Source organism: Botryllus schlosseri, chromosome 11 (genome assembly GCF_051294905.1).
Source record: "Botryllus schlosseri isolate E-star chromosome 11, Bs_hap1, whole genome shotgun sequence".
NCBI lineage: Eukaryota > Metazoa > Chordata > Ascidiacea > Stolidobranchia > Styelidae > Botryllus > Botryllus schlosseri.
The window spans coordinates 24,773,511-24,797,892 of record NC_137246.1 but is presented as its reverse complement, the minus strand read 5'-3'; the positions used below and the strand labels follow the sequence as shown (position 1 = coordinate 24,797,892).

General features: G+C 43.2%; 4 protein-coding genes and 1 long non-coding RNA gene across 5 annotated transcripts in view; 2 read left to right on the top strand and 3 right to left on the bottom strand.

The window, feature by feature from the left end:
- Positions 1-2,963, bottom strand: LOC145449508 (exocyst complex component 7-like). The gene has a single exon (XM_080327895.1). The coding sequence runs from the start codon at positions 2,803-2,805 to the stop codon at positions 754-756; it is 2,052 nt and encodes a 683-aa protein (XP_080184021.1). The 5' UTR covers positions 2,806-2,963; the 3' UTR covers positions 1-753.
- LOC145449535 (uncharacterized) overlaps positions 1-22,462 on the top strand; it is a 109,989-nt gene extending 87,527 nt beyond the window's left edge. The window contains exon 2 of the long non-coding RNA XR_013918280.1: positions 21,055-22,462. This is a non-coding gene — a long non-coding RNA (uncharacterized LOC145449535). The remainder of the gene's footprint in view (positions 1-21,054) is intronic.
- LOC145449520 (tRNA (cytosine(72)-C(5))-methyltransferase NSUN6-like) overlaps positions 1-24,382 on the bottom strand; it is a 264,578-nt gene that overhangs the window by 92,993 nt on the left and 147,203 nt on the right. The window lies entirely within an intron of this gene.
- Positions 1-24,382, bottom strand: part of LOC145449530 (protein SGT1 homolog) — a 63,261-nt gene that overhangs the window by 880 nt on the left and 37,999 nt on the right. The window lies entirely within an intron of this gene.
- LOC145449524 (uncharacterized) overlaps positions 6,356-24,382 on the top strand; it is a 44,787-nt gene continuing 26,760 nt past the window's right edge. Inside the window, exons 1-8 of the mRNA XM_080327915.1 lie at positions 6,356-6,703; positions 7,059-7,263; positions 13,536-13,686; positions 15,589-15,754; positions 16,434-16,489; positions 16,557-16,604; positions 17,855-18,015; positions 20,097-20,762. Of these exons, the coding sequence (XP_080184041.1) occupies positions 6,590-6,703; positions 7,059-7,263; positions 13,536-13,686; positions 15,589-15,754; positions 16,434-16,489; positions 16,557-16,604; positions 17,855-18,015; positions 20,097-20,284 (1,089 nt within the window). The 5' untranslated portion in view covers positions 6,356-6,589 and the 3' untranslated portion in view covers positions 20,285-20,762. The remainder of the gene's footprint in view (positions 6,704-7,058; positions 7,264-13,535; positions 13,687-15,588; positions 15,755-16,433; positions 16,490-16,556; positions 16,605-17,854; positions 18,016-20,096; positions 20,763-24,382) is intronic.

The following is a 24,382-nucleotide window of genomic DNA, read 5'->3' as shown; positions in this document are numbered from 1 at the left end:
TGAATAGTAAACAGTGAAGAACGTTAATAGCGTAATATATTTCGACAAATGAAATAATATAGTATTTCTGATTGCAAAAATCACATAATAAAGCACATTCAAGAATATTGACAGTTGATCCAAGTCAGGAATACAGAAACAGCAATAGGCGATGATATACGTACGTCTATCAGTTCAAGTGCATTTTACACATCATACTTCTCAAAAACCGATATCATCTCGAAATCATAGAGAAAATCACTTCCAGCCCCAACTATGATCAATCATACATTTATCTGGCTACAAACGATGCTTTAAAACAGGGATGTACAACATGTGCTGCTCCATAGCAGGGCCTATTTTAAATGATGTGCAGTCCACTAAATGCGTTTCTAATGTAGCTTGCTACGTCTCAGTTAAGCTCATGTGGGGTAAGAGAAGACCCAAAGTAGCACTAAAATATGCATATGCATTCTCTGCGGATGAAGTCTTTCAACAGGAAGGACAGGGGGATACACAGCTGTTACGCATAATCAGATACCTAAATTCTATTGATAAATTACAGTAATCAATACCTACTGACATCTGTCCAGCTGTTTCATAGCTTTATTCACATCTGGCCCACTCTATACACAGTACACCCCTTGCTTTACGGAATGGCAGATTTCAAATTTTCCCAGTGGGATTCAAGTATAGCAGACCACATCATGACTATTGGAACCAGATTAGCAACGTTGGATCAGATATGGCGACAGAGAATGCGAGAAAAAAGAATCACATCGATGACTGGTCAAAAAGTTTATTGATCTGCTTTTCCACACCATCAGGAGTGTACTTCAGGTATTTCTCAATGTTTTTAGTGAACTGAACCATCCTAAATCGGTCCCAGAATTTGGAATAAAGTGGAAGGACGATCTTCCTCACCCGTTCGTGAAGCTCTTGCTTGATCGCGCTGTCGGGAACAGCCCAAACCCCGTGGGTTTTCACCAGGTCTTCCAAATCCCCGTTGAAGGACTTCAATTTTTCTTTAACCGCTTGCTTTTCTTTGTCTTTCAGTCTCGAGCCAGGCTCTGCAGATATGGTCACACCCTGTTTATTTTCGTCGGACAAATAACCGGTGAATTTATCCCAGCATTTCAGATATTTCTTTTTCTGCTCCGTTATGACTGCGCTGTAGATGTTCTCAATTTCGGGAGTCGACTTCTTGACCAATTCGAGAAGGCCCGATCTGCTCAAGGCGTTAAGAATGAAGTGGTAGTTGTTGAGCAAAAATATAGCAGCTAGACCGGAGTCTACATAAACCCTAGATTTATTTTCAAGATTTAACTTCAACGCGCCGAGAACATGTTCCATATACTGTGAAAGACATTGCTCCCCTTTGCTGCCAGTTTGAGTCGAGCCGTGGTGCTGCGACGCAAGAATGCCCCCGGCGACATCAAGATTCGAGACTAGTTGTTGCAAAAACAGCATTACATTGCTAGTTAGCTCGTGTACAGTCCCGTCTTTTGGCATGTTGGATTCCTTGCCCGGATCGCTCTTCACGGAATCTGTGAAATCTTCCAAAACGGTCGACGCGCTAGAATTAAGCTCCCCGATCAACTTTGGTATTTTCAGACGCGACGCCTCACTGGTATGTTTCAAAATCGTGTTGTACCCCGACAGTTTGCTCTTCAAGTGTTTGATGGCCGGAAATATGTTCACCACCATTGGATGCTCCTTACGTACCACACACTGCTTAGCGTAGGCCACGAACTTCAATCCATCTTGCTCAAGCATTCCCAAGCTATCTTGGATGACTCTATCGAACACAGAACGCCCATCGGGAAAGGTATGAAGCAGAAGAGTGTATTCGGCTTTGTAGAGTTTCTCAGTCACTGACACGACACATTCAAAAGGATCTAGCTCAATTTCAATGGTATCTTCATCAGGAATCACCGTTAGATTTGAACCTTTTGAACCACCGATCGGATTTACGGATTGAACAGAATCTTTTCGAAGCATAGTGCTAGTTTTTCGTAAATTACTGGTACGACGGTTGCTCTTTTTTGGCGTGTCTTTTATGGTACTGTATTTCCTCGGGCTCGACTTTGCTCCCATCTCTCGGACATGGTCCTTCAACGCCATCAGTTCCTTCAGTAGGTTTGCCGAACGTATCTGAGCGTAAGTATTCATCAGATCTTTGGATTTGACTGTAGATTGCAGCCATTTGGCTATTTTTGCAAGATCACTTGCTGGCTTAGGCGGGAAAGCTACCAACTGCAAAACTGAGTCTTTGGCATCAGAATTTTCCAATTTATCAGATCCAGTATCATTTGCGGCTTTAATAATCTGATCCGGCTGCACTGGCTTAGTATGCCTGTTAAGAAGGGACTTGAATTCAGACTTTAACTTTCCTTGACCATGGTCAAACAAGTGAAGAACGTTATTCAATTCAGGGCTGTCGGGGTTATTTTCACGAAAGAATTTCACAGCTTCCGATAGTTTTTCCATGCTTTCAATATAATGATCGACATTTCGGTCGGGGCCTTTCTTCAGCACAGGCTCCACGGTTCTGGGAACATGATGGTAGCTTATGACATGATCAAAAGCAACGAGAGTCTTGTCAATATTGTCACGCATTCTCTGCAAATCCTTTGTCTTTCGGTGGACAGGAAGAATAGTTTCCTCGAGTTTGAGTAGCCGCTCGTCAAACTGATCCAAGATGCTCACCATATTATTGGTGAGGGCATCTGCAGAAGCGAGGCTTTCTTTCAGAACCGCCAGCTTCTTATGCTCCTCGGAAAGTTTATCTTCTATCAGTTGCCTTCTAGACACTTCGTACGCCATGATGAAATATCACCTTCAGGCCCACAAAATTATTTTCCCTTAATAACACTCAATTACCCGTAGATCAAGTTCTGCCAATACATTGCATGCTTATTCAGAATACTGATCACTTTGAAACTCGGAATAATGGAAGTAAACTAGAGTTACCAGCCAGGGGCGTAGCCAGGGGGGTAGAATTGAAGAACGTTCCACCCCCTTCCAGGCTCGATTCTATCCCGAAAATCCCAAGTCAATGCTACTGCAATAACAACATTTCTTCTCGTTATCGCGTAATTTCAATTTGCTGCGCGCGACGCCGATCGCCAACGCTGATTACATGCCTTTTTCTCGTCGATCTCTCGTCTATGCAAGCGTGAAAGGGGCATTGTTACATTTTTCTCTTGGCGAGGGTTAGCGATCAGCTTAATCCCTTTATTCTGAATGCGGTCGTCGAGCAATAATAACATTTGTCGCGTCGTTCAACGCGTTGTTTTCTCATCAAGAGTTCATTGTAAACGATAACGAACATTACTAACATGAAAATAACAACTTATAACTGAGTGAAATCATGTTTTAAAGCAATCGCATCTGATTCGTGCTTTGCCGAACTCAAGCCTCTTCCCCAAAACAGCATGAAGACACAATACATTCGATTCGCATTTTATTTTTGACGCCATTGTTGTGCATTGTCTTGACCTCAATGGCCATCTATACGTCATACTAGATTATGCCTTTCGTGATCGGTATCCCACCGGGACGCATTCAGCCTTCAATAGCCGCGCCGAAACTTGTTTGAGATTCCCTCGCTTTGCGAATAAGTCATTATTCACACGCCGGTACAATTAGTATAGCCTATGCGCCATGCTCGAAATGAATGGAATTAAAACGCCGAGAAGACGTTACTCTTACACGCGAATTGAATCATGTCAAAATTCATGAAGATATAACAGATTCTGCGCTGTATAGATTGTTCGTCGTGAAATGTTGTTCTGGTATTGTTTCAAGGTCAATTACTTATTTGAATACAAATAAGATCTCCTGCACTGTCACGGGATGAGCGCGTGCGCATCGTAACATGATCCGTGATCCCCGTGCAAGTTGTTGATTGCTAACTCGCTTTCGGTAATTAGATCCGCCAATTAGTTACGCTTTGAAAAGCGTACGGAATACAGAAGTCGCTATCGCTAAAGGTATGACGCATAGAGGCTCATTCTGCCCCCTTTATTCAGTTCTACCCCCTTTTTATCTCGGCTGGCTACGCCCCTGTTACCAGCATATTCTGAGATCCGAAAAAGTGGACCCTTTTTACGTATGTCACAAGTAGCTTGCACTAAGAATAAGGAAAATTTGGACATTTTACTGCTAATATTGATGAATTGACTAAAAAAGGGTCAATTTTGCAAGTCAACTTCCAAAAGACACGTCCCCACATGTAATTCGTTAGAGTTGACCTTTCTTAGTCAACCTTGCAGTCGAAATCTAGATTTCAAGTCTATCATGACATTATTTACTTGTTTCCGTACGATCGCGTGACTCTCATAGCTATATGAAGGAGGACGAATTGCAAAACGGGAGGACACTGTGAATTTCATGAAAAAATGACGACAAATCCTTCCAAAGGAGAACATATGGTGACCTTAAGTAAGTAAACAAAGTAAAAATTTTCAGGATGAGTATTCGCATGTTTGATTTGTCTGTAAATACTGATTGTGGCAAATGTTACAGTGACTCTTCATAAGGCAGAAATTGCTGATGTTATTGCAACAAAGACTTTAACAACTCAAGCTCTAGTTTAGTTGAATTCGAAAGATGGAGTATACTCATTCCAAATGTATAAATATTATTATTCGGAGATGCTCGATCAATAGAACCATGCAGGCACTTTTTGATACCGCACCACATCGACAAGTACGGTAGGCTACATTGATCATCAAGTAGCCAAAGTAGGCCTACACTATTCAGCAGTGCTTTCCTTCCCATGTGGCCAAGACAATAATGCGTTTATTAATGTCAAGGTTAGAATTGGAGGTAGTATAGTAATATTCTATTTCACACTGACGAGGGCATAATTTACGACGTTAGAGAATATCACTATCAGTAAAATATCATTAACTTCGTGAATTCAAAACACCACAAGATTGTGATACAATGAAGATAGGAAGGTGTCAAACGACTGCATGAAAGGAACAAGTGGGAAAGCTGAGTGGCCGATACGGAGCTGGACGTGGGCCTGTATGGAATCTGTGTCCTGTGCTCACACTATGTCTTATTTTTTTCATTAAATTACGTTCATGGATAATCATCGCCGCTCACCTGATATATCAGGCAAAACGTACTGAGATTTCCGCAGTCCTGAGTCCAGTAGCCGCCGTAGGGGACGTTGGTATCAATAGCATAGGCGAGGTCGTCACTGCATTCGGTAATCTTAGCGCTGGCGGCCACACCTCAAAATTCAATAAAATTCAAATGCTATTTTAAAACTGATTGCAAGTAAAGAATTTTTTCGGTTTGAAATCACTGTGACCTCCTCAAAAAGCGACCTCACAGACCTCAAAGATGAAAATGCTACAAAAAAACTTCTCCGCAACGATCAATCGAACGTCAACCACGCCACTATGATTCTGGCAGAAATTGGTTAGGAAAGTTATGCGGAAAAGAATAGTCCGACCTCCGACGACGAAATAAACGATATCCCGCCGTGTATTGCTCGTCCTGTATTTAAATATTTTAAATAGATCATGGGTAGGAATGATTAAAAAACGGAATTTGAACATTAAAATGATGCAGGATATAATTGGTATTCCATTGCCATTTAATGAGGTAATAATGCCAACGAACGACTTGGTCGAGTCCATTTATCGAAAACCTGATCTGGCCTGCAGAATGATGTCGAAAAAAGGCAAATTAATATCATAGTCTTTGTAAAGGCTAGGCTAATATCATTGTCGTTTACAGCTCTAAACTACTATGCTAATACTATGCTCAGAAAGTCTGGTAGTAAAAGATTAGCTTTTATAAGGGCTATGGTAAAAGCCATGAGTGACATTTCCGGGCATTCTATTTCCAGCGCTGAAACTGCCTACCTCGGCAGATTTGTGTTCGAGCACTGCGCGGGCCATAAATAGTCACTATCATCATTGGTTTATTAGCAATTTTATCAGTTCAATGCACCACAAAAATGCGGTAAATGACAAGATAGGAAGGTGTCGAAGCGACTTGGAGTAGTCTATGGAATCAGATACTCACCTTGGCCTAGGCAATGTAAAGAGGAGTCATGCACACCGAATGAAAAGTAAAAGAAAATAGTATTGAAAAAAGCAAGCGACAAGAAATGGGGTGGCATGTCATGAAAGGCGAGAGCGATAGGTCAGGTCGAGGTATGTTATTCTTGAGAGAAAAAGAAATAGTAATTATCACCGTATGTAGTCTTGTCTCCAGACTTTCAGCCATCATATATGTTCGTTCATCTGGTACCGATGATGGCCGCTCCTTCAGCAAGAAAAGTTGCGTCACTCTCTCTCTCTCTCTCTCTCTCTCTCTCTTAGTCTCTCTTCTGCCACTTTGCGGCGATGATTATCCAGAATAGTCTCCGCCGAGCATTTATTTGTTTTGTTTTGTTTATATCTGCGTATTTTCTGTGAATTCGAATAAAATTCGTCAGCGGATCGCCAGGAAAGTGGAACGGCCCCGAGCACATAGTTATAGATAACGCAGATATCTCATAGTCAGCGAAGATTGCATGTCCTTCTTGGTAGACACAGAAAGAAGCTGTTGCGGTACAGGTAATTTACGGTAATAACTGAAAATGAAAACAGAATTCAGCGAAGAGCCGGAAGAAGGAAGTAGACTCGATGATTTTGGGAATGGAGTTGAAGCACAGAAAAAGCAGGAATATGACAAGGCTATCCATTGTTTTCAGGTAAGCAACTTATATATGGAATAATAACTGTTATGTATCTTATATGGTTAACTCTCTCTCTATATGGTTAATAACACACTTTTATTTTAGTTTGATATAATTTGCTGGTTGAGTTATCTAGATCAATACGGGCCAATGCCCAGTGGGCTAACAATGTATCTGATTTCACCCATGAAATCTTAAGTCAAAGTCATATCAGAGATTCAAATTGAATTAATAGACCAGATCTCAAATTATTTGTATCACCATTAGTACGCTCAATGTTCTCTCACATTTTTTCTCAGCAATTCATGGCTGGTAGATTGATTATTTTACTCCGTCATCAGTGACTAATCATCTGTGATGCTTAACACAGGCGTGCATGAAAAAGCTCTCGAATCAAGGACTCGGTTTGACTTCCGATTTGTTTCCAAAATGCTTGCAAAGCATAGCGGAATGCTATCATGAAAAGGATGACATGGAGAACGCGGTTACTTTCAGGAAATTCGAAAAACTCTATTACGAAACGGTACTTCTTCAAAATGGACTTCAAGGCCTGGTTTTGAAGGAAACCACCGAAGGTACGAGCGATTTCAAAATAATATCTGATATACCGACAGTGGATCATATCAGGAATCCACTTATATTGAAATTGTACAAAATTTACAGATGTACCCTGGATGATTTTTTTTATAGAACAGCCAACTTTTATCGGCGATTTGAAATCAATCAGACTTGGACAACTATAGATAATAGATAACCATGCTATCTCTCTCTACAGATCCTAGTCATCCTTTGATATGCTTAGTAAATATAGGTAGACATACATGTTTGTTTATGACTAGCGCTCTAATACAGCTGTATCAAGAAAATGCCTCAACTGGACTGCCCCATTGAGGACTGCCCCTGGAAGTCACAGGATTTGGCTGAGGCGTTAGCTCCTGCCCTCATCAAAGCCCTCGAAATCCACGACAGGACTGTTCATGGCGCTGCTACAACTGAGTCTGGGCCCCCGCTCAAATTGGAAAAGCCGACTATCGCATCGGGATGCGATCCCGAGAGATGGTCAGCCTTCACGAGAGAGTGGCGTATGTACAAAACTGGCTGTCGCATCTCCGACAACATGGCCTCTACTGCTCTCTTCCACTGTTGTGACTCCGAGCTACGTGCCGATATACTGAAGGATATCCGACGCGACATTGATGCCATGGCAGTTGAAGATCTGCTCGCTGCGGTCAAGCGCTTGGCTGTGAAAGATGAAAGTATACTAGTGCACCGACTCAGGCTCAGCAAGATGGTTCAGACCCCCGGCTCTAGCATCCGCACCTTTCTTGCTAGCCTGCGTGGTCAAGCTGCCTTGTGTCAGTACACATCGACCTGTCGGGAGGAGGGCTGCAACCACGTCTTCGATTACAGTTCTGAGATCATAAAGGACAACCTTATTCGGGGCATCGCCGATCCCGATATCCTCTCTGATATCCTCGGTGATGCTGCCACAGACCGCTCCCTGGAAGACACTGTCTCCTTCATCGCCAGAAAGGAACAGGGACGCCTGACGCACTCCGAGGTCGGTAATTTCCCTGCGACACCACAGTCTGCAGCTGCCGTTCAACCTTCCAGGATGTGCTGGGCCTGTGGCGGACGGGCCCATGCCCCCCGCAACGACCGTGACGCACGGAAAAGCAACTGTGAAGCCTGGCATTCACTGTGCACGAAATGCTCGTCCAAAGGCCATTACACAAATTGCTGCAGGCAATGCCTAGACTGTGGGAAATGGGGCCACAAGGATAAATCGTACCGGCTTTGCGCGAAGCATAAGTCCAAGCAGTTGGAGGCCCGGAGTGAATCTTCCTCCAGCCCTGCTGAAAGAACTGCTAGCTGCATCGACTCTCAGCTCTCGAATGACGCCCTGTGCTGCCCCTCGGAATCTCTTGAGGCAAAACAGATAGCATCACTTTCAGCTATGGTGAATAGACTCGATCATCACGTGTTCGATGATGGCTGGAAAGTACGGCCATCCAAACCTCACCCTGTCGTACTGGTCTCGATGAACTTGCTTCCCGATGCACATTCTCTGCTGGGTCACCCCATTCGCACCTCCGCTCGGCTTTCCTCCATCCGGACTTACATGGTAGCTGACACGGGTTGCCAGAGCTCCATCATTCCCTTGTTCATCGCTGTGCGACTGGGTATCGACCGCCGTGATCTGCTCCCTGTTAAGCTAATCATGGAGGGCCCATCTCATGCAGACTTGGGCATAGTTGGTGGAATCGCTGTGGATATCAGTTTCGCGGGACCCGGTGGGACTGCGAGGACAGCCCGCATCATGTGCTATGTGTCGTCGACGCTTGACAGATCCTACCTCTGCAGGGAAGCCCTAGCCACGCTCGGCATCATACCGGAGGATTTCCCGTACAATCGTGGCTCGCAGGATGTTCATACGACGGCAGCGATCGAACAAAATGATCCTGCCTGCTCCTGCCCTCGCCGTGAACCTCAGCCACCGCCCCTTCCCGACACCCTACCTCCTGGTTTAAAGCCAACTAGGGAACATGTCGACCGATTGAAGGGCTGGCTACTGGATTACTACGGCTCGACTACGTTCAATGTATGCGAACACCAACCTCTGCCACTGATGACAGGGGAAGAGCTGCATCTGCACGTTGACCCGTATGCCACGCCCGTCGCGACGCACAAACCCGCTCTGGTCCCCATTCACTGGCAAGAACAGGTGCACTCTGACCTAGAGAGGGACGTACGCTTAGGAGTGCTCGAAAGGGTCGGTACTAATACCCCCACCACATGGTGCTCACGGATGGTTGTCACCGGCAAGGCAGATGGTTCCCCGAGGCGCACGGTCGACCTGCAACCTCAGAACAAGCACTCTGTACGACAAACACACCATGTCCCGGCGCCGTTCCACTTAGCGGATCGAGTACCCCAGGGCATGCTGAAAACCGTAACCGATGCCTGGAATGGCTACCACTCCGTGCCAATCAGAAAGGAGGACCGACACATCACGACCTTCATCACACCATGGGGACGCTATCGATACAAGGTTGCACCGCAAGGCTTCCTGGCGAGTGGTGACGCATATAATCAACGTTTCGACGCAATCATCTCCGACTTCCCAGACAAAGTGAAGTGTGTCGATGACACTTGCATGTGGGCGGAGGACATTGAAACTGCTTTTCTTCAGACGTGCCGATGGCTTGATTTATGTGCCCGCAATGGCATCACTCTGAATCCAAAGAAATTTCAATTTGCGCAAGAAGAAGTGGACTTTGCTGGATTGACGATCTCCATGACCAACATCCGCCCATGCACCAAGTTCCTCAACGCAATAAGGGACTTCCCTACACCTGCTGACATTACCGGGGTGCGAGCATGGTTCGGACTGGTGAATCAAGCAGCGTACACCTTTGCCATGGCACAGCAGATGACGCCATTCAGAGACCTGCTGAAACCGGCCCGGAAATTTGCTTGGTCTGAAGAATTGGAACGCGCCTTCCAGCTGTCAAAAGAAGCGATCATTTCTGAAATTGAGAATGGGGTGAGACTCTTTGACCCTAGCCGACCAACATGCCTCGCGACTGATTGGTCTGAAACCGGGATTGGCTTTTTCATGACACAGAAGTACTGCAAGTGCGCTCCTGTGACGCCGTCCTGTTGTCCGGATGGATGGAAACTATGCCTGGTCGGAAGCCGTTTTACTCACCCAGCGGAGAGCAGATACGCCCCCATTGAGGGCGAAGCACTGGCTGTCGCATATGCGCTCCACCAAACGAGATATTACGTCCTTGGGTGCACCCAGCTGATCGTCGCCACTGATCATAAGCCTCTTGTGCGGGTCTTCAATGACAGGTCCTTGTCGGACATCACCAACAGACGGCTCCTCAACCTCAAGGAAAAGACCCTTGGATACCGCTTTCAGATTGTCCATGTGCCCGGCAAGAGCAATCACGTTGCAGACGCTGCATCCAGGAACCCGCATGGCCCTCCCGTCAGGCTTGAGCTGCCCGGAGAGGCACCCGAAACTGATCTCACACCGCGCCGTCCTATCGCCGTGTCCAAGATTCCGAGACTGATCGACGATGAGCCAGACTTTGCTGACGATGCTTCAACCGTGGCTGCCGTTACTGCCAGTCTTCGGGCCTCGACGACGGTTGTCACATGGGACATGGTACGTGAAGCTACCTCTTCTGATAGCGACCTTCAGCAACTGAGCCTGTATATCAGTGAAGGATTTCCGACCGACCTCCGCATCATGCCTGCTAGCTTGCGTCCTTACCACAGGTTCTCGTCGATGCTAAGCACTGTGGAGGGCGTTATTCTTATGGGACAACGGATCGTGATACCCTCGAGTCTGCGTCATGAGATCCTGACCGCGTTGCATGCTGGGCATCAGGGCACTTCTGCCATGAATGCTAGGGCGAGGGACTCCGTTTTTTGGCCACTGATCACAGTCGACATCTCTCGCATTAGAGACCAGTGTGGTCACTGCCACAGGATCGCAAAATCCAACCCCATGCAGCCTCCAGCCGTCCTGACACGCCCAGAGTACCCTTTCCAGATGATCTGCAGTGATTACTTTTCTCACAATGGCAAGGACTATGTTGTCATTGTTGATCGGTACTCTAACTGGCCGATTGCGTGTCACTCGAACTCTGGTGCCGATGGACTCATCTCGCAGCTACGGCAAACCTTCGTGACTTTTGGCATTCCAGAAGAGCTGACTTCTGATGGTGGGCCACAGTTTACTGCTGGAAAGACCCAGGCATTCTTGAAATCGTGGGGCGTAACCCACAGAGTATCTTCGGTCGCCAACCCGCACGCGAACTGTCGAGCCGAACTTGCAGTCAAGACGGTGAAACGGATGCTCATGGACAACACATCCAGCGGCGGCTCATTGGATGTTGACAAATTCCAACGAGCTATGTTGCTGTACCGCAATTCCATTGACCCGGTGACTAAGGTCTCCCCTGCGATGATCATATTCGGACGCCCTATTCGCGATGCTATCCCGATCCCATATGCGCGCTACGTACCCCATGAATCATGGCGAGAAATTGTAGCCCACCGGGAACTTGCCATGGCACGGCGACACTGTCGCGAATACGAAAAATGGAGCGAACACACCAAGATGCTGCCTGCTTTGAAAGTCGGTGACCATGTATACCTGCAGAATCTAGTTGGGAACCATCCGAAACGCTGGGAGAGAACAGGCGTTGTCGTCGAGGTGCGCCAGCATCACCAGTACGTCATTCGCGTTGACGGGTCTGGCCGCGTAACCATACGAAACCGACAACACTTGCGCCGCTTCACGCCATTCTCAGTGCCCGGACACCCGACATTTACAACGACACCGCTTCAGGATCCTGGACCTGCGACGGGCCACCCCGAGGTCCATACCACACCGTCTGCTGCCTCAGAACCAGCCGCTCAGCCGGAAAACTTGCCTAATGATGTCTACGAGCCTCCTGCAACGACGACCCCACGGCCACCGCTGGCCCTGGCTCGATTACAGCCATACAACAAGCCAGGACTGTTAGAATCTCATCCCTTGCCCAGGTCACGACGCGCTGTCGTCAATCCTTGAGAGAGACTGTCTTTTGTGCTAATATCGCCTTGGCACTCCAAGACTCGTCTGTGGGGAGGGGAGATAGATAACCATGCTATCTCTCTCTACAGATCCTAGTCATCCTTTTCCTCACCCTTACTTGAGACTGAAATGCTAGGGGGGGAAGGATAGCAATTTACCATTTCGTTGCAATACGTTTCTTTCTGCGTTGTGATATTTATTTCCGTTCTGTAAGGCTGTCGGAAAAGTATTTCATCCTTTGATATGCTTAGTAAATATAGGTAGACATACATGTTTGTTTAGATAATTCTAGTTTTCTGCATACGCTATGCTCTAATTTTAATTCTAGTAATTTCTGGTTGTCCTGAAAATGCTGCAGGAGATCTGTATCGTGTGAAACGAACCAAGCTTGATGTACAAACGTTTTCCATTCTCACACTTACGAGAATCAACAATTTGATATCAACTGAACTTGAATTGTGTTGTATTTATTTATAATCCACGAATCAGTATATAGCTAAGAAAAAAAACGCTGTAGCTATAATTGTAATTCTAATTCAATTTTGAAAATCTGCGGATTGATACGTCTCAAACAAAATTTCATGTAAAAATCAAAAGACTGTAGACGCGAACTTCCATATCACTATAGAATGTAAACACAGAATGACAACGACCGATTTTGCAGCTTCATTCCGCTTCGCTGAAGCTTTACTCGGACTTATTTTACGGCAGCTACTGTAGGTTTTCTGGCAATCCAAAAGTCGTCTTCCAGAGCGCAGAATTTACTGAATCTGGTCTCGATCGAAAGCTACTGTCGCACTGACTCTGAAAATGTAAATGAAAATATGATCAGGCGCTGAACCACTTGGAATTCGCCCTCCAAGTCTGAATTATCGGCATTTTCCGAACAATCGAAGAGTCGCAATGGGTCATTGTTTTGCGATCATCCGATTGTTCTGAACAATGCAGATTTTAGATGTTGAGGGTGATTTTTCATCCAATTACGGAACCTGACCATATTTTGATCGATATTTTCGGAATCAGTGCGACAGTAGCTTTCGATGAAGACCAGATTCAGTAAATTCTGAGCTCTAGAAGACAACTTTTGGATTGCCAGAAATCCCACAATAGCTCCCGTAAAATAAGTCTGAATAAAGCTTCAGCGAAGCGGAACGAAGCTGCAAAATCGGTCATTACCATTCCACGTTTACATTCTATAATATCACGTATTCTTCAAAATCCCATATTCGAGTACTTCTTATCGTGTTTCAGACGGCTTAGCAAGCCATCAAGAACCATCAAGGGACCGCGGAGACGGATCGAGCGAGGCGTCCAGTCAGGAAGTGATGGAAGACGAGCATAACACTGTGAAGAGAGCCGCCGAATATGAACAGCTGGCAAAGTTGTGTTTGCAGCAAGAATGGTAGGCTATTGAAGTACATGCTCATGTCGAAATATATACAAATATTTTCGGCTGTCACTTGTCAGCAGTGTTGGGATGACTCGAGTCATGACTTGACTCGAGTCAGACTCGAGTCAACTTTTTCGTATGACTTGAGAGATGAGAAATGTGGATTGACTCGTGACTCGGAGCAAAATTTACGAGTCAATTTCAAGTCATCAAATAAACGGTGTCGATTAAATCACTGTATCTTGTTATGTACGAATAGTTCGCGATACGACGGTGTGACTTGTAAGAGCAACCAGTCATTCACGGATTGTACGTTTCACTGATCCTCCATTGTCCCATCACAAATACATTGAATGCAAACGAAATGATCACAGCTTGCGTTAATGTGCTAGCAATAGATTGATCTAATAGCAGCGTATCTCCGTTCCTTAGACGACTCAGTGCATACATTAGGCAGTGCTCACCTTAACAACACTATATTATTTAAACCGAACGAATATAGTTTATGCGTTTATATTCTCGCGGATGTGCTGGGGTAGTGTACTGAACCATATCAATTTGTCTCAACTTCTCGATGCTTCGTATTCAATGTCCCCTCTAATTTTTGACGAGTCTGCGCACACTCACCAACTCGCTGCGCAAACCCTTGGAGAACAGTGCGTAACGACCAAAAAAAGGTCATCACTTAGGATTTTTTGTGCGCAACTTGAATTTTCTGTGCGCAGAGACCGTGTCAGCACTGCGCATTTGCGCACGTGCGCAGCTTAGAGGGAACATTGTTCGTATTCGATCCACTATTTTGACTGATTATTGTATTAGCAGTTCTACGCGTGCGCGAGCGATACAACGCCATTTTTATATATACTTTACTTTATATCCGGTATTTGATTCAAGATAAATGACAAATCAATCGGTTTTTCACACAGCTAGCAAAATGTATTGACTTGGAAACATCATTCATACTTCGAAAATTCAATTTGACTTGAATTGTGACTTGACTCGTGACTTGACTTGACTTGACTCGACTTGACTCGAGTCACCTCCGAAAAACGAGTGACTTGACTTGACTCGAGTCACTTTTGAAGATCGGTTGACTGGACTTGACTCGAGTGAAAATCTGCAATGACTCGAGATGACTCGTGACTCGAAAGTAGTGACTTGATCCCAACACTGCTTGTCAGGGGTAATCGTCATCAACTAGTTCTCTTCTGATGTGAATATATTATCCAGTTGTTTCCTGAAGCTCTGTACCTCCAAGAATCTCTTCAGAATGGAAAAATATAGGGACCTTTTCTACAGCAATAATATAGGAAATGTCTTGCAGTTACAACTTATAGCCTTTTGTCAATGAAATGTTAGTGTGCCGTTTGCTCACGAGAATTGTTCGATCAGATTGTCAATTTTTCCGACTTGAGAACTGCCGGCTGAAAACTGGTATAGATTCAACTCCTTTCCGGTTCATGCAGGAGTAAGACCTCTGAATCAATCGATGGAAATAATACCGAGTCTCTGCTGGGATTTTTATATGAGATAATCTTGTTAAAATGTTCTTGTTGTGAGACCATCCAGAACCATTCTCAGTGCATAATGTAATGGTACTGTTGTTTCTGGAACAACCCCAGAAAATGTGGGGTCGAGATCCATTTATTTCCAATACTGTAATGAATGAGTGAACAATTCGTCAAGCACCAGGCTGTGTAATTGCTTCTGGTGATCTGTGTGGAACTTGCTGCAATGACAAATAGGTCTGTTCTCGGAATTTGAAATGAAACATAAAAGTCTTGACAGGGGTAGCATAACACCGCGTATCATTGTAGGGACCTAGCGACAGATTTCAAAACTTTCAACTGTCATTACTAGTGCATTTTTCGGAGCCTTTCTTGATTGTGCAATTGCAATGATTCTATTTGGCAGCGTCAGTCTTGCACTCGAATACAGTGGGAAGGCAACACTTCTGTACAGGCATCACTATGGTGACGAGCATGAAAGAACGAAAAAAAGCTTTGAATTCTTCACCACCGTATATGCCGAGGCTGGGAAAGAGCAATATTCGGAATCCATGGAGAAGGCAGAAGTGGAGGTACAGAATGGTCGTGAACTATTCGTTTCAGAAAATATCAAGTTATTATGATAGACCTACCACTGGCTCATATACATTCTTATTTGATGCGCGGTATCCCCATAAATATCTTCCCTGCTGTATGTTACATTAAGTCAGGTGTAGTTGGATTTCATTGTAAAGATATGGGTTGAATTCTAGACTAGAGAATAGTTGTAGCCTACTACCTGCGTGAAATACGCCGCCATGTTTTGTTTTACCAATTTCTCAAAATGGCTATGAATTCTGAATTAGATGTTACTGATTAACAAGATTCTGGTTCGAATCTCCACAAATATGACCAAATCATCCAAGTGTACAACAAGGTGAATTGTTAAGTCGTTGTGAAACCATGTTTGTTGAACTTTTCATTAAAAGCGCCCATAATCATACATTCCACGGTGTTGTCACTTGTTTCACGAAAAATTGAAGCCCACGTTATTGTGGCATTGATTTTCTTTTGATTCCAGGCAGACTTGAACTCACAAGTCACCACCCATTGGTTTTGCAGTTGTGGAACATACCACTAACTTATCTCACCACGGTTAGACCTGTATATTGTGCTATCAACTGCTGATTATTTCTTATATTACGGTGTGATGTCTCTGGAGTTACCAAATCAAATTTTGCAGCAATCTTACCGTGTCGTACGTTTTCACAGGCTGACTTGACTGTATCATCACCATCAGAGGTAGAAGCAACAATACTCAGGCATAGGTTTGTTACTTTTTGCCGTATGTAGCTACAAAATTCATTTTGATAGTCGACCTGCTTTTGTGCACAGGAAAAATCTGTCAATGAACTCAAAAGAATCGGATTCATCGAATTTCAGGTAAATTTAGATCAGCTACTAGTGTTGGTATCAAGTCACTACCTTTGAGTCACGGCAATCCTTTACTTAGTGAAGTTGATTATTTTCAAATATTGTCAAGTCACGCGAATTTCAGTGCGACTCTCGTCAAGTCATCTAGAATTTTCCAGTTACGAGTCAATTTCAAGTCACCAAATATTCTCAGTTTGTGTCGTTTGATTTAATGTCCCGATACAGCTGTCAAATTTGTGTCATAGGCTACTTTGTGCCATGCCTACTAAGACAATATGAGTCACAGGTTATTTATGTAAGTCACTGAAATATTGTTCATAGGGAATTAACCGTACCGGAAATGTAAATGAAAATGGAATCCAGTGAATAAAGGAATGGTATTGATGACGCGGTCATTTCTGGTGCAGCTGAACGGCTCCGAATGCTTCGCGAAGCAAAATATGTGATGACTGGAAAATTTGTCTTTGATTCGCGAGTCATTTCACTGCAGTGAGTTGACTCAAGTCATGTCATTGGCAAACGTGACTCGAGTCATGACTTGTCTGGAGACATCGCAACAATACTTTCCACAGATATTGTAGCAAAGCCCAACAAGTTATTATACTATAAATATTGTGATGCTCAGCAATCAAAGGCCATAAATTCTGCCATTGGCAAACACCTGTTGGATAATTCCGCCTGTGCGAAAAATTTTCGAGACGACAGATTTCGTGTCGTTGGGAGGGGCCGTTCACACTGTAATTTATGTGCCTTGGAGTCAACTTTTATCAAAATACGCCAGCCAAGGCTGTTCCAATAAAAAGAGTTTGTGTACTATCTAAAAGTAGTACATTGAACGCTCTCATATTCGAAATCTCATATTGGTGACGTCATATTTTGTGATACAATGTTCTCTTCCATTCTCTACTAGTTACTGACGATTACCCCTGACGAGTGTCAGCTGAAAATATTCGTGTTCATTTCAATATTAATGTACTATTCAATTATAAATATTATATTTTCGGCCATAAAGTCACTATGGTGTTAACACAAAAGCAGGTAGCCGAGCTGATAGGAAGTAATAAAAATGAAGCTCACAAATACTATGTTTCTACTCATTTTGTAAGGTAAACTACCAGACCGTTTTCCTAAATAGGAGACGGGTGCTGCAACAATACTCCTGGAGCATCTCTAAAAATTTCAAAGTCCACGAATGTAGATTGTAGAAAGATTCTTACTAATCTCCATACAGCTAATAGCTTGAATTGTATCATTTACAGTGAGAAAAAGCCTTTGAAAAGAACTAGGTCGATCTTGAAAAAGAGAACGTCCAGCGAGACTATTGGAACTGGCGAAGTACTTTCAGCTGAACCGTCGCGGAGGGTGACGTTTGAAGAACCTTTACCGCAACTGGATCGACTGAGGGATGACGACGAAAATGGTAAATATTTCGTACTACATGCACATTGCACAGGGATCAGCATCGTTAATTGAGCATGGATCTAGGCCAGGGGTTCTCAACGTTTTTTTGGCCGTGGCCCATTTACCGGTTTGAAAATGTTCCGTGGCCCACCTCTTATTCTGGAGTCATAGTGCTGTTCAATGCGTGTTAATCGCCGGCGCTGATATTACTAATTCTCTAAAATATGCGCATTTTTCTCTTAGGGTGTCTTCATACTGAGCTTCGGTAACATTCTATCCGGTACACATTTATCGAAATCACTCAATACAAACGTAACCCCTCTGGTGTGAACGTAATATTCTCCGTAAATATTTTCGAAATAGGTGCAATATGAACGTAGGTGGCGCCGTACTCATTTTACCAAACTGTCATTCATTTCGTGCTTTTCGAAAACTCACCGCTCATATTGACTTATGGTACCGGTACTGAGTCCTGACGGTACCGGTACTGCTGGTGTCTTTTAAGGATGACAGGTGATGTAAGCTGTGATCATGACACTTGATGTTAGTCATTATTATTTTGGTTACTCATGAAATTATTTTATTTATACAACAAAATGGCTTGCAATGATAATGTTCGGCAGAGGTGCATACTGCATGAGAGGGGGATTCAGTCGCATCCTCAAAATGATTTTGAATTCTTCACGAATTAATATTTTTGAGCTTCATGATAGTTTTCAAAAAATATTATACGCCTTTCCCTCACCATTTTAAAATTACAATACGTTACAAGAAATCACTCTGCAGTATACAAGAAGAATATATTTACGATAACCGGTATATGGAATCAGATCTTTACGGGGATTATTAGTGGCTACACCCTACATCAAGCCATCTCTTAATTGGGTGACCTTCTCAAAGGCAGACAGATTGTTCTACCTTTATCCATCCTTTCCAAAAGGCATTATATCGACTTGGCGCTACGACACTACCCCGAATCGCAACCTCGTAGCTGTAACGCTCTGTAACACCTCCAGTCGGTAGTTTCGTAACACTAGGAAGCCATGTTCACACTGAAGCAAATTTACGATATATTTACCGTAAGAGAGCTCAATGTGAATGAAAGTATTGCGAAAACCACCTTCAGTATGAACAAAACTGTTTTCGTAAATATTTTGGTAAATTATACGCAGTATGAACAGTGTTAGTTACGGTAACTGTTTCGGAATCGGTTCGGAAACTCCAGTGTGAAGACGCCCTTACTAATCAAAGCTAAACCTCCAGTGACACGAATTCGCCCGCAACAAAAATTTTCAAGTTGAATAAATCTCCTCTAACAAACGACCAACAATCAAATTTTGGTTGCGGCCCTGGTAGATCATTTAACTCTTGTGTACATTGTGTACACTCACGACACGAAACCCAATGTCTTACACCTACTGAAGTTGCAATGTCAAGAACGGTTGGTCGTCATCGGAGGACTACTAGCATTGTCATGTCATATTTCAAACGAGACACATCATACTTGAGTAACGTAGCTGGAAAACGTTGTTTTCGTTAACATTCAACGTTAGCGTCTTCATGAGTTTTAAATACTGACCACCCCTCAAGGCCTAGACATTCAGTTGCTGTTTTCATGATATTGCAATGTAACGGTGGACCCATTTCAACGCGCAAGATCTTTGCCCAAACATTTTTCTGCCTATAGGCCTATCTGTGGATGACCCCTGACCAGGGTTATAGCCAAGTCACAAGGTTCCTAGTCACAAGTCAATTTTTAATTTTACTGTTTGGACTCGAGTCAAGTCAGACATTTTCAACTCTCCACCGAGTTAAGTCCAGTTACAAGTCGGGGAGCAATCGGTCAAGTCCAAGTCATATTGTCCGAGTCTAAGTCATAGGGGTTACTGTTCAGTGTTCATTATTGAGTTCAACTCGGGTTCAACGCTCTTTTTTGAAAAACTTTGGTGCCATCGGAGGCCACGTATTCATTATACTTATTTTTCTCGCTCATAATAATACATTTTCTGGGACTATTTTTCCAAGTATCGGACCTGATACACGAGACTTGAACCAAATCATATAGATTGTCTCAAGTCACGGTGCTTTGTATTTCTGCAGATAACGCAACAGCGAATCTGGTGTTGTTCGTTCTGATCTGTATCCTCATTGTCTTGATCAGTCTTCTGCTCTCTGCGTTGGTGTGTCAGATGAAGCCCAACATGAGCGCCTGCGTGGAATTCCGCAGGGAAATGACCTATTATTACAACAAGTTCCGGTACCTGTATCAAGCCTACTACAGAAGATAAGGCTCGGTTTTTAAGACTCCAACAAAGTGTGCAACCTCACGTAGCGGGCACTTACTGTGTGTGTAAAATCGTTGCATAATTTCACAGTGCAATAGACCTCGGGGGTCGTGCTGCTCCTCAGGAGCTAGTTCTTGAATTTCCTGCTAACGATGGATACTTGATTTCTCAGATTGTTTTAGTTCGCATATTCCTCAATTACATCTTACTACGGTTTCAAATATTACACTTATCGATTTATAATTTCTTCACCTACATATATAATGCTGTAGTACTTAACGTGTATCGCACTTTTGCTAATGGTATGTTTTTGGAACCGATTAGGGCTGAGCACAATGATTCGAGTACTCGAGTACTGAAATTATACGCTCCTTGCTACTAAGAGATAATTCATCAATGAAAATTGTAGTTGTGATACTAATTTCCACTGTGGAAATCTGGCCCTCGATTGGTGGTATCGCAGCATACGAAAACGAAACATGTAGTACAATGCTACGCACTAGGGTTGTTCAAAATTAACTTTTTTTTCCCCTGATTCCGGGGATTCACTGATTAAATTGTTGGGTTGACTAAAAAAAAGCTGCACGGCAAATTTGGCTCGATTCCAACCAGTAAAATCCACCCGCAGAGCCAATTGAAATTTTTGAATTTATTATAAAGATAAAAATTTCAAATTCTACTGTCAACCCCATAAAATTGTTGAGTTGCCTAAAAGAACAATGCATTACAATTTTTGCTCAGTTCCAACTAGTAGAACGAAGTTATTGCAGTAGTTTTAAATTTGCAAAAAGAGCATTGACGGTGGGAAAACTCATAATTTTTAATGAAAAAACTCAAATAACTTCACCTCTACGGGTTGGATTTGTTTTGCATCGGTTTCGTACACACACAACTCAATGATTTCATGAGGTTTACAGTAAAATTAGAAGAAAAAACTCCTTTTTCATAATAAATTGATACATTTCAATTGGATCTGCGTCGGTTTCTACTGGTAGGAATTGAGCCAAATTTGGTGTGCAGCGTTTTTTTTTCAGGCAACCTAACCATTCAATCAGTGAATCGCTGGGATCCGGAAAAAAAAGTTATTTTCGAACAGCCCTACTACGCACATTAGTGGAAATGACATATCTGTGAACTCATGATCGACCCGCAGCATAATACAAAATTATTTCAATGTAATGTAGAACAGCTAATTATATTCTTTGTCATAGCATAGAAGGTACATATTTCAACTTTCCGCATCTTTCATACTGTTGTAAAGTCATAATGAGTGATACTAGACTCAAAGTCTAATGGTTCATTCGGGTACTCGATTTTGTCCAGCCCTAGAACCGAGTCGGCTATGTATTGCCATGGGCCGAAGTTTTCGTTTCTGGTTTTGTTGAAGATATCATATAAATTTCGTATTTTTTAGCGTTAACCGACCCTTTCATGGTGATCTGGCTGTGACACATTTTCTTGGTATTAAATATGAATAAGCTCCATGATCATCTTTACTACTCCGTTTAATATGTTACATATTAGCCTCCGAGATTTACGTGATGCCTGATTGAATTTGAAGGTACTTCTTATCTTTAGGTTCGATTTGTATGAGGGTAAATCTCCAAAATGCCGACACCTGGCAGCTTTGAAAAAGTCATGGTAATGAGGGTAGCCGTTCCGTAGATAATGCTCTTGTCCTGCACATGCCATTAAACATGTAATGTATCCTACTCGGTAGCCGTAGTGCCCTAATACATTTTGACCTATTTTAAGTGACATCTCGCTTCCTTTGTCACATTGTATTGATTCATATTCAAATGTTTTATTGGCGCCAGTCCGTTTGATTCTCTCTTGACCGAATTTCGTGTTTTTTTTTTTCAATGCGCGATCATCTGCACCTCGAAGAGTTAATGTAATTAATTGGTACTTCATTTGGAATGCCCGGTTGGCGCTAAGTTTCGGTTTAACTACCTCTACCTGCATATCCGGCAGACTTGTTTTGCTGGGAAGTAATTTCGGTAGCGTACCAACTGTACATTGCCTACGAGTGGGAGAAGTTCGAGGTTTTGGTCACTAACATCGGGGATGCCACCAGCAAACAGTTCCGCGATGTCGTTACAACGTATAAGCAGCTTGTTGCTATGAATATTAGGATGTAATTTGTGTAATGGTTCGTTGAATATTATTCTTGAAAATGAATTTGCAATTGTGACGAGTAGCCTATTTTGACTGACTTTGAGGCGCTTTCACGTGTATTTTCGGGCAGTATGGCTCAGTTCAGCATATTAGTATTGATAGTTTTATCAGAACAATGCACCACAAGATTGCGATACAATGAAAATATTGGAAGGTGTTGAGACGACTCGGAGTGGTTTTTGAAATCAGACACGGCCGGGGCCTACACCGCCTGGACCTTGGCGATGTAGAGAGAAGGCATATACATACTAAATGAAAAGTAAGAAAAAATAACAGAAGGACAAGCGACAAAAAGAGGTGGCATGTTGCAGAAGGCGAAGTCGATGTATCAGATCGTGGTAATGGTACAGTAATCTCAAGGGCTGACTAGTAATTGTGTGTTTGCTGGAACTTCAAAATATTTTGGCAAGCTTAGGTGTGTATGTAACCTAATTGTTGCTAGATGTGAAATTATAACACATTTCATATTGTAGGTAAAGGTGTGACTTTAAACGAATTGAAAATATTGATTTGCCAATTCCGCGCACAGGATGATCATTAATGTGCAGTGTGCACGGAACGTGATCGAATTGCGTGCGCATTTGCTTATAGACGTGCTTCAAGAGAATGCATTATAGGATACGTTGTAATTCATCAATGACAAAAGCAATTTCATTACGCATATATGTCTGCGAGGATATTTCGGAGTAACAACGCCCTTCCGCTGTCGCATAGAGTCAGGAGATCGCGAGAGGAGTTAGTTTTGCACTTTGCCGAAGAAAATTCCAGTGTCGGCCCGGATCATATTCCATCTGTTGTGCAACGTGATTTGCCATCGCACGACGACCAGAACAAATTGTACGGCCTACTGCAAGGCAGATTGTACTGTACCATGGTTAATGTGCTTATGTCACAAGTAGCATATTACAATAGGTAGTATTATCGCTAAAACCAAGGAGATTTTATGTGCAATATGCATGCACACGTGTACACTGTGCAGTGTGCACTTTACAGTAGGCCTAGGCTACTTGGGAGCTGCCAAGACCCGACAGGTGCATTATGCATGTTGTAGATTCGTTTCAGAAATATTACGGTCTATTGTCGGGTATAATCAGGGTTACCATGCCGTCCTTATTTCTAAGATTTGTCCTTACTTTGAGGGTCCAGGTCTTAGAAAACTCAACTGTCCTTGTTTTGGTCTTGCGTCCTACTTTTGTCTTATTTCCAACAAATAGAACTTCAATAGTTTTCCTCCGGTATCTGTGTGGCATAATATTCTAAAATTATGTTTTTGATTCGACATCAAAAATGAAACGAACTCCCTTTGCGTAGGCTACACACCACAGGATCTGACTTCTAAGTGGTGAGATAGCTAGGCAGTGAGTGGTATAGCGATTTCGACTGTACCTGCGGATGTCATTTTAGCAGTAAACAGCAGTTCCAGGTTTCTGCTGTTTAGTCCATAGCAGAATAAGCTGTGAGGAAGGCAGCATTTATCGCGTAGTGAAAAAGGGCGCAGCTCAGTCGACACTTGGGTTCAAAAATAGTAAAGCTATAAATCATCTATAGATTTATCTAAATTGTATTGCACATAGAGTTTTAGGCAGAGGTGGTCAAAGTAGTCAAGACAGCTACTCAAGTAGAAGTAGAAGTAGCGACGAAAAAATCTCCTCAAGTACGAGTAGAAGTACTCCTTGCATAAGCAACCTAAAACTACTTGAAGTAGAAGTAGAATTGATCGACTTTAAATCTACTCAAGCAAGTAAGTAGATGTGAAATCGATCGTAATTTGTTCGCATGGGCTGTCAAAAGCTGTAAATAGAGCTATGCGGAAGGTGTAAAACTTGATTCGTATTGATGCATCCCAGGAAGTGTCAATCTTTGACAGAATAAGCAGTTGTTCACATCATTGGATGTAAATGATAGTATTGATATGGAAATGCG